Raw genomic sequence first — 10,097 nt, 5'->3', positions numbered from 1 at the left:
TCCTCTAAGATTATACCAGGATTATTTCAACTCAAGTAAACAATCATGTAATGAGCAGGACAGCTGTGTATGTTCAGTATGCCCTTGAGCGGAGAGAATCAAGCTATTCAACAGCCCTGAGCTCTAACAGAGATTTCCTTCAGCTCAAAGTACTATGAACCTGGCTTTGACTCAAGAAGCTCTGGTTGTAGTCTCTGTCTAGCTTAAAATGCAGAGTGGCTCTGGTATACAGTATAGCAATAACAGGAAGTTCATGGATTTGTTACAATATATGTTAGATATTTGGCTGTGGTCATCCCATTTAGTCAAGAGCACCTAAACACTTAGAAGAGAATGGAGGATTGTTCTATTGGGTTCATGGGAAGTGGGCGGGCAAGCCGCTCCCCGCTAAAGGATCCTCCCCCAGCCTAAGGGGAGGACCCACGGACCACGAAGCCCACTGATTACGGGGGACAACTAATAAAGAACAGGACGGGAGTGTGGTCAGAGGGTCATAAGAAGGGAGCGCGACGGACACCGAGCAGAGAACCCGCCGACAGCGCCCACTGCTCCTCGAAGGCGTCAAGGAGCCAGTGGACGCCGCCCAGAGAACTCTGCTCGGATACGTGAACGGACCAGGGACCGGAAACAAGCCCCACAGTCACCGGAGTCTCCATCGCGCCACCTCCTCTCCTGGTCGTAGTAGATGGCCTTTTAGCTAGGGCGAGGAGGAAGGAGGGGATTGTAGTTGGTGGTTACCCGCTCCTGCCCTTCAGGGCTTAAACAGCCAGGAGAGCGGCTTGTGGTTGGGGCAAGAAGCTGGGCTGATTGGGGAGGTAGGGGCTCAGCTGTGGCCAAGCCCCGCTGGTCCCTATAGAGGGGGCGTAAGGCAGGAGCCCATCCAGTCTCCCTCTGTCTGTAGAGGAGAAGGGCCTGGCTGCCTGGCAGGGTAGCAGGACTCGATTTGCGGGGCAGGGCTCGGAGGTTCTAGGCTGGAACAGCCCCAGTTTGCAGGCGCTGCTACAGGTCTACTTAGGTACTGGGTTGCAGCGGGCAGGCAGCGGCAGCAGGTGCTCAGATGACCTCCTTTGCTTATGATGAGTGGTGTACCACTGTTCCTGCCCTAGCGGCAGGGGCTAGATGGGGACTGGTAGTAGCCTAACCCTGAGGTATAGTGGGGGGGTGGTCCCCGGGAGGGAGAGACCCTGAGACTGAGGGGGTTCTGCAAGGGGGGGAGGCAGAAACCAGTAAAGGGGCCTGGGTCCTGGGAGGACCCAGGGGCCGAGTGACGTTAGGTGGTTACTGTCCTGGTAGAGGGCACTCCTGGCTGGAAACATGAGCTAATTCCTGAGGATTGACCAGCCAGGAGGTGCGCAGAGGTGAGTCTGCACCCTTACAGGGATCTTGCAAAAAAGCCTTAAACAAAAATCAAAGTGGCCAACCTCTAAAAGTAACATCATATGAGTAATATAACATTATTTGTCTTGTTTTAACTATCACAAACTGACTAAGTTTGTTGTTGGGCAGAATGTAATGGATAACACCCTTACGGTTCATGTATAGCACACTATTGTAATAATCTTTTACAAGATATACTTGTGAGTATCCTTTGAAACATCTTTAGTTGCAGATCATAATTGCATGGTAAAATGTGTTGCAACAACCATAACCTCTCAATGGTCCCTTCAGGTCCTATGATCTATCTAGTCGCTGCCCCTGAACTTCCTGCGATAAGTTATACATTTCCCTTGTATGATTAAAAATACATGTTTTAGACTACTATATGAGCAAAACTATCCTCGCAGAGTAAAACGAAAAACTGGAAATGCACTCAGAAATTTTGCTATTTCTCTAAACGTTTTTCATTTACAGTGTCAGTGACTCCACATTAATTGTTCTGTGCTAATCTGTATAGTCTAAATTAGTCTTTTATTAATTGATTTATATGTCTTTCTCCTTTTGGATAAAGAATCTACCGCTATCAGTCTCATGACTACTCCTTCAGCAGCATGGAGGGCTTGTTTCATGCGCTCGGAGGGAATGACTTTATCCAGATGCTGAATCGGACCCTTGATGAGACTTTGCAGAAGGCTGGCTTCTCCCAGAAGTTTATCGATGAGATGGTTACTCCAATCATGAGAGACAATTATGGCCAAGGTGTCAACATTAATGGGTTTGTAGGTGTGTGTTTAATTGTCTTCCATACTTACATAGTTCTGTTTCTGCTGGCAGATGAAGCTGTCATTAAAGAGCTGGGTGTTGTGACCTCTGTTGTGCTATAGTGAAAACTCTGGCTTCATTCTTAGGATTCTTGCTCCCTAGTCATGGGCAGGCTTTGTAGGTGATGCATTCATCCTTAAGGAAAGGGGGATTACTTCTGTTGCTCAACAGTGTCGTCTCTCACTGTGATATTCTGATCGGAAAGCAAATTGTTCAGTAGCTGTTTGGTACCATTATTTTTAGCAAGTTTTGTGTGTCACTTTCCTAGCAACCTGTAGTTTTCTTAGCTCCATTTTACTATTCCAGCCCTGAGTGAAGATCAGTCCCCTGCTTAATTCAGTAAATGGGATGTTAGAACAGTGTGTTTGGAATTTCATTCTCTTCCCTGGCAGGTGCGGTGTCTATGGCAGGTGCTGACTCTGGACTTTGGTCAGTAAAAGGGGGCAACAAACTTGTCTGCAGTGGTCTTCTTTATGCTTCCAAAGCACAACTTGTCTCTGGCACAGTTATCTCTATAGAGGAGAGAACACGGCCCAAACGCACAGGTGAGGTGCACTCGCTTTCTTTGGACTTAAGAGGAAAAGACTTCAAAGGTAGAGATTGGCGTATGCTGAAACATTTGGATGCCCATCTCAAGAGCTCTGGTATTCAGGTCACTACATATATATAGGGCCTGTCTGATTTTTAGGCCCCTTATGAGGAGTCAAATTGGGCACCCAAAAATCACTAGTCTGAAAGACTTGTTCTAAATTATGTCAATGAAGGATCCGGTGTGCAACATGTGACGCAAAAGTTCTTAGTCCAATAAGGGAAAATTTCCCCCTGGTCTCTTCCCCACCCCCACAAAAAAAAAATCTAGTTTACAAAAGCATTAACCCAAAAAAATACTCATGTCCTGTTGCCAGGAGGATTCTGCATTTTCTTAAATATTAATTTTTTTCCAGGAGGTACAGTTAAGCTGTATGAAGTGAGCTACAACTCTGCATCAGGGTCAGCTACAGACATGTACGATATAGTTCTCATTGCTACACCCCTGAATCGTAAAATGTCCAACATAACCTTCCAGAACTTTAACCCGCCCCTTGCACAGTTCTCAGACCATTACCATCAGATGGTGGCAACTTTTGTTCATGGGCACATAAACGCATCCTTCTTCGGCTACAAGGACACATCCCACTTTCATTTAGCCAACATTTTTACAATGGAAAATCCCACCCTATTTATCTGCAGTATAGGTGTTGTGTCTCCTGTCCAAAACACACATGAGGACGTGAAGCAACCCATGGGACCTGCCGTTTGGAAAGTGTTCTCGAAAGAACCTCTCACCAAGAAGCAGATGAATTTGCTTTTCTCATCCTATGATTCTGTGAAAGAGAAGAAGTGGCTGGCTTACCCGCACTATCGTCTCCCAAACACATGCCCACCTATAATCCTGCACGACAGAATATACTACCTTAATGGCATAGAATGGGCGGCAAGTGCCATGGAAATGAGCGCAGTTGCCGCCAAAAATGCAGCCCTCCTTTCTTACCATCGCTGGTATGGAAATGTGAACATGATTGACCAGGAGGATTTACATGAGAAACTCAAAACAGAGCTGTGAGTTTTACCCAGGTATGAGCGACAAATCCCCATGGCTGATGAGTCTAGATTGCCCAGAGAAAACTGATCATGGTATTGATCAAATGCTACATCTTTCTGGCCCACCTTACTGTTAAAAATGAATATATGGCAATATTTTCCCCTCTAACCTGATACATTAGTCACAAGTGTTACCTATCACAATAGTGAAGATGGAAAAATTCCAGAGAGGTGTAGGATTTTTAAATTGCTCCTTCCCTTATGTATTCTGACCCCAGCTCAGGAAAGCACGTAAGCATGTACTAAAGCCCATCCCTATTCAAGATAAGCACTTAAGCAAGTATTTAAAGTTAAGCACGTGCTTAAGTGCAGTCCTGAATACGGATACGTTCCTGAATCAGGACCTGTTTATGTATAACCACCTAGGCCTCGATCTTGTTGACAGGTAAGCATATGGTTAAATATTTGCAGGAAAAGGCCTTAGTGGCTCCTGTGGTATGACGGAAACTCCTTAAATATAGGAAAAAGGCAGGGGATGTAGAGTCAGATGTAACATTAATTTTATTTTAAAAACTGATAAAATCAAATTCTGAAACTAGCCTCTAAGAGGCTGTCTGGTCCCATGTTATTGGCTCACTTCATTTCCAACTGCTAACCTTTGTTAAGTCCAGTACAAATTAATTCCATGGTTTCCTAACAGTGTCAGCTTTCCATTTTAAGCAATTGCTTTTGTTGCCACAGGGGTCTTATGGGAGTAGAAAGAGACAATGCCCTACCATCTGAAAAGGTTTGGGAGACTTTTTACTAGACTTGACTTTGCTTCTTTTAAGGAAAATAATTTTAAATTGGTTTTAAAGAGGTTTTCTGTATTTAGTTTTAAAGCGTGGAGCAGTCTGGGTGCATGTTCTTTAATGTTACTGATTTTTTTTCGTTCTTCTAGCTTCATTATAATCTTGGAAGCCAAATCTGTAAAACAAATAAAAGGAAGTTCTTCACACAGCCAACCTGTAGAACTCCTTGCCTGAGGAGGTTGTGAAGGCTAGGACTATAACAGGGTTTAAAAAAGAACTAGATACATTCATGGAGGTTAAGTCCATTAATGGCTATTAGGCAGGATGAGTAAGGAATGGTGTCCCTAGCCTCTGTTTGTCAGAGGGTGGAGATGGACAGCAGGAGAGAGATCACTTGATCATTGCCTGTTAGGTTCACTCCCTCTGGAGCACCTGGTATTGGTCACTGTCGGTAGACAGGATACTGGGCTGGATGGACCTTTGGTCTGACCCAGTATGGTTGTTCTTAGGTTCTACGATAGAGAACCAGAATATAATTTGGAAAACAGTGAATGTGGCTTCGTCCCAGCTGAAGTTGATACACAGCTTTGAAAAAGGCCATTAAGTCATGGGGTCAGAAGGAACTGCAGTTGTATTTTTGAAAGTTTGATTATTCATACATTGGAATCTTTCCTTTTTTTTTTTTTTGACAATCTCCGTACAGAGTACTTGTCTGACCTGGCATGTATTAACAGTACTGTAATTTATTTTAAAGCATGCTTTTCAGGTGAGTGAATACAGTGGGTATTTTAAGAGGAGAGAGAAATAAAAATTTTTATAGCGGGCTACAGGAGGAGCATGGGAGATGGTACACATGCTGATGATAAACACATTAATGCAACAGAATCCTAACTATTCAAAGTGGCTGAGAGACCCAGAAACTTTGTGAAAGTCAGCAGTCAATAAAATCACAAAGACATGCCAGCTATGCAGTAAAAAGAGAGATCCGAATAATTTTGGGATTTTACTTGTTTCTTTTGATTGCACCCCTGGTGTAAATTCTGTTCCTTGTAGGACACAGGGCACTAGGGCCATATTTTTACAAGTGAGGCTAATTAAAATGTTTTAATTCTCGATAGCTTTACTGCTTTCACAGACTGATCAAGCCTAGTTAATCTAAACACGTCTTTACTAAATCTTATTTGCTTTAAATATCAGCGCTCTAGAGAGGTTATGAAATGTTTGCAAAAATATATGGTTGTCAGTGGACAGTTTTCTTAAAAATCAGGCTGCTTTAATCAATTAGTGAGCTTAAGTCCTACAAGTAGTTTAAAGAGTGATACTCAATACTCAGCATAAATTTATGGTTCTTTACTTGTAACTTTACCTCCTGTCTAATGTCAACAGAAATTCAAGGTACCTAATGAAGCGCTGTTAATTTGGGGGTGGGGGATCACATTTGATTTTATTTTAAAAAATTGATAATGTTTTTAATTCGGGGCTATGTTAGTTTGTAAAATTAAAGCTTTATGGAAATACTTCATTTGTCCTTAGACTTTTTTTCCACTAACACCTGTTCGTCAACCATTAACTAGTCCCAATAGCTTTCAATCTTTGCACCAGTAATAACCTGAAACTGACTGGGCTCTTGAGCTTGCAAAGACTTCTGGATATGATTATGCCCATTGACTTTTCATAAGACTACCTTCCCTGTTTATGCCCCATTTAGCGCTTGCATTTCTCTCTGTAATCTGTGCTTTTAAAACTCAATTTTACTACGATGCAGTGTTATTAGCAGCATAAGTAAAGCCTTCCAACTGAATTTTCTATGTTTAAAGGTAATTAAATATAAACATTTCCTCTGAAACAAGCTACCAGAGTAGAGGACGATACTGAGAAGTGGCATCAAGGGCTTGATCATCCTTTAAACAGTAGATGCATCTCCTGGCAAGATTAGGTTGTTTCCATGAGTCATGTCTGTGCCTTCTAGTCTACAGTGGAGAAAAAGTGTAAAGCCACAGAACCTTCATACCAAAATATTTATGTTCATGCTAGTTATTGATAGTTTAATCTTTTGAAAATCCTTAGGACTGGCATATTCTTTCTTCAGCATTTTTAAGTCCGTGCCCAGTAGCAGTAGACCATATGTCTGTGCAAGTTATTCAGCTATAACGGAACTAGTTTTGATTTTTGTGTAATTAAATAGGTGCACCTATTTGTAAAGCAAGAGGTGGGGCAAATGCATCAGCCAAACCCTACCATATTAAAGGATTTCATTGTTAGAAGCCGTTTTGCTACTGTGGTGCAAAATCTAATATGAATCACATGTCCAGAGGCCAAATTATCTGCTGCTGTAACTTGACTACCTATAAGTGTTAGTTCACATGAGGAGGAAACAGCTCACTGTGCAGGAGTTGATCTATTATACTGTGCTAGAGTTGTTCACTATGGTAAACACTGCTGTTTAACCATCAGAACCAGCTGGAATGGTTTGAACACCAGAAACATCACAATGGAGTAGTATTATTATCATCACTACACAAGACAAACCAGGTTTACTGTTTCCCAGGAGCCTGACGCACCCAGCTCATGTAGTAATAACTGAAGGCGAAGCCAGAGGCTTTACTGAAGAGGCAGAGAGTCTTGGCTTTTGTAATCCCCTCCAGACTCCACCAGCTGGACTTGTAACTGGACCAGGATAGCCTAAATCCTTTAGGCCATCCTTCCCCAGATAAGGAAAAAAGATTAGTAATTCAGTACCTTTCTGCCCTAAAGCCATTTAAAAATAAGCCAAAATAGATGGGAGAGAGGCAGACTGAAATTCACAGTGCTACTAGTAACAACGTAGGATTCACAGTCCAGATTCTGGCTCTTTTCTGCTGTGAAGACAGGAGACCTGTTCTTAGACATTTTTTCACTTGAAATAAGATAAAACATAAAAAAACGTCTCTCATGGTGCTGGCCTGAAAGCTTGTGTATTAATAAAATGGTCAAATAAAAAAAAAGTATAGCTCACCTATTGTACTACCACAGAAATATAAACCACCACAAGTCTCATTTACTTCTGTTGCACTCAAGAGCCAAGACTTCCTGGAATATGCACAAGACACTTCGGCAGGCAACCGGCACCAGTTTTAAGAGGAAGTTAAATTCATTTACTCAAGTTACGTTAACCATTACAAAATTTATTTAACAAAAATAAGTTTACATGAGGAATGTACAGTTCCTGAAGAATCCTCATTAGTTAACAAGACAGCTGGACATAAGGGGAAGTTTATCACAGCTCTGGGCAGGAGTTCACTGGTTAATCTATACTCGTTCCAAGGCTTCTAACATGATGATGCTGTTTCCTCGTATTACCTAAAAAATAAGGAATAATAAAAAGATTAGAATTCTATAGCAACCAATGTGGTTTATCAGAACTAGAGATGGGACAAAGATCAGGAGTATTTAATACTACGAACAAAACCCAGCTGAGAAGCTGTCTACAGCATGTATATTTCTCCAGATTAGCTCTTCTAGAAACATGAACAGCAATTAACTTTGACCCATAAACCACCCAGAGATTATTCAGTGACAGGTAAGGTGTGGACTAGCTAGTTTCCTAGAATTCACCTGGTTCAGGCACATTTGCTAGAAAGTAGTGCTCATCACCACAACAGATGGAAACTAAGGAAAGAAAGTCTGGAAAAAGACTCCCCCTCTAAAAATGTTTCAACCTGTATCATCCAATGGGGTGAAAACTCTCCACTTACCACCATCCCTATAGTGTTCTGTTGTCCACCTTGTGCCATCTCCACACACTCGTCTATCACTAAATTCATGAATGGGTCAAACCCTCGCAATATCCCTTGGACATGTCGGCCACCATTTAACTTCACTAGAAGAAATATTTGATAAATAATAAACAACAACAACAACAACAAAAAAAAAAGTTACCGGCATGTAGCTGTAATACTTAGCTTTCTTGGTTACAGAGTGTTACCTTTGAGACCGGAGCTTTAGAACTATCTTTTAATGCTATGACAGTTTGAAACACTATTTAGTCACACTGCATGTGAACGGCGCATTGCATACTAGAACTAGTATTCCCCATACCACAGGCTTCATATTGAAAAATGCAATATAATAACAAGTAAGTCTGGATGGTGGTCAATATTAGCAGACCATGGGCTGATATTATCACATATAATAGCCCTCAAAATGCAGGAGTAAAATTACATTAAGGCTTCATAGTGGTTAAGCATTTAGTGTGCTAGTGACCACTGTTCTGATGTGTTCCTCTTGGGGAATGTTTTTGCACCATCCTTGATATCAGGATGTGTTTACGTGAGTACACTGACTAGCACTTCTTAGGAATGTGTACTTCTGCAATATCAGGCCTGTTTTTGCCAGATTCTGTGAGCAGGTCCTGCCTCATACCAGGCCTCTACTACAAGGGCTTATGTTTCAGGCTCTCTTCCTATTACAATGGGAACTTTAAAATGACAGCGATGCTTAGAATAATTCCAGGCACATAAATAACTCACGTGAAAGCTTCTTATCCATGAATCTGAAAGCACAAGGAGGAGGGAGGGAGGGAGACACATTAACAAGGCAGAAAAACTGTACACGTTAACGTAAAACACAAACACCCTGACCAATCGGCCCTCTCCCTGGCATCCCACTGGTTTGTACGCAGGTATCAAGCCACGGTCGATGTGTTGGCTCAGTGCAGCGTTCTGGGGGCACGTTACCACTACACTGCTGCCAGCCTGACCAAGGGCAAACAGCCAGTTGCAGCTCTGCATGTATTGGGGGCGGGGGGGTACAAGAGACTTGAGTAAATGTCTGCTCTGGGGCACCCAGGCTAATGTCACCCAGAATTGAGGCGAGCGGGGCAGGTCCCCACGCACGTGCCCCTCGCCAGGCTGAATGGCGCGGGGCTGCCCCAGGCCCCTACCTGAGGTGGCACCACGTGCCTAGCATAGGGAGACAGGACTACTTCCCACCCCGCGCAGAGAGGCAGGCCCCGCTGGCCAGCGCAGTGCATGCCGGGACGCTGGGAGAGTAGGTAATAAACGCGGGTCCTACTGAAATTATGGCCCAGGGACTACCCTCGTTGGCTCCACATCCCCCCCGGGGGGGCGCTCCCCGCTCTCCCCCAGCCGCACTCACTTCTTCAGCTCGGGCGGGTGCGCTTTGCTCATGGAGCCGCCTCAGTCAGCCCCCACCACAACTGCCTGGCGCTCCGCCGCAGGACTCCAGTTCCGGCGTCACCGCGTCCGCCGCTCAGCAACCAATCAGGGATAACGCCGAGGCCGCCTGCTTCCCTCCCTTTCAGCCAATCAACAGTAACGCCTGGAACGCATGCGTATGACTTAAAAATCACTTAAGCCAACCAGCGTGATCGCCGGCGTAGTGTGCGGGTGACCTCACTGATCCGCCAGCCAATGCGGGCCGTGCCGCTTCCTCCGCTCCCTCCCGGCAGCGCCATAGCGAGAGCACGTGACTCACTCCCCCCGTACTCCTTAGTGGCAGCTCGGGAGCGACATAGTTGCAGAAGGC

The 10,097-nt window shown here is 43.9% G+C and overlaps 2 protein-coding genes across 2 annotated transcripts in view; one reads left to right on the top strand and one right to left on the bottom strand.

Annotated features, from left to right (window-relative positions):
- Positions 1-6,088, top strand: part of PCYOX1 (prenylcysteine oxidase 1) — a 19,557-nt gene extending 13,469 nt beyond the window's left edge. The window contains exons 4-7 of the mRNA XM_075062741.1: positions 1,949-2,160; positions 2,592-2,744; positions 3,144-3,813; positions 4,721-6,088. Coding sequence (XP_074918842.1) covers positions 1,949-2,160; positions 2,592-2,744; positions 3,144-3,802 — 1,024 coding nt within the window. The 3' untranslated portion in view covers positions 3,803-3,813; positions 4,721-6,088. The remainder of the gene's footprint in view (positions 1-1,948; positions 2,161-2,591; positions 2,745-3,143; positions 3,814-4,720) is intronic.
- Positions 6,089-7,719: 1,631 nt separating this feature from the next.
- SNRPG (small nuclear ribonucleoprotein polypeptide G) lies at positions 7,720-9,815 on the bottom strand. The gene is made up of 4 exons (XM_032794861.2): positions 9,708-9,815; positions 9,080-9,102; positions 8,306-8,430; positions 7,720-7,910 (listed from the first exon to the last, which is right to left on the bottom strand). The coding sequence occupies exons 1-4, from the start codon at positions 9,737-9,739 to the stop codon at positions 7,860-7,862; spliced, it is 231 nt and encodes a 76-aa protein (XP_032650752.1). The 5' UTR covers positions 9,740-9,815; the 3' UTR covers positions 7,720-7,859.
- Between the last annotated feature and the right edge of the window lie 282 nt (positions 9,816-10,097).

The sequence above is a fragment of the Chelonoidis abingdonii genome, chromosome 2 (assembly GCF_003597395.2).
Source record: "Chelonoidis abingdonii isolate Lonesome George chromosome 2, CheloAbing_2.0, whole genome shotgun sequence".
Classification (NCBI taxonomy): Eukaryota; Metazoa; Chordata; order Testudines; family Testudinidae; genus Chelonoidis; species Chelonoidis abingdonii.
Note: the sequence above shows the minus strand (reverse complement) of the source record. Positions and strands in the feature narration are given on the sequence as shown.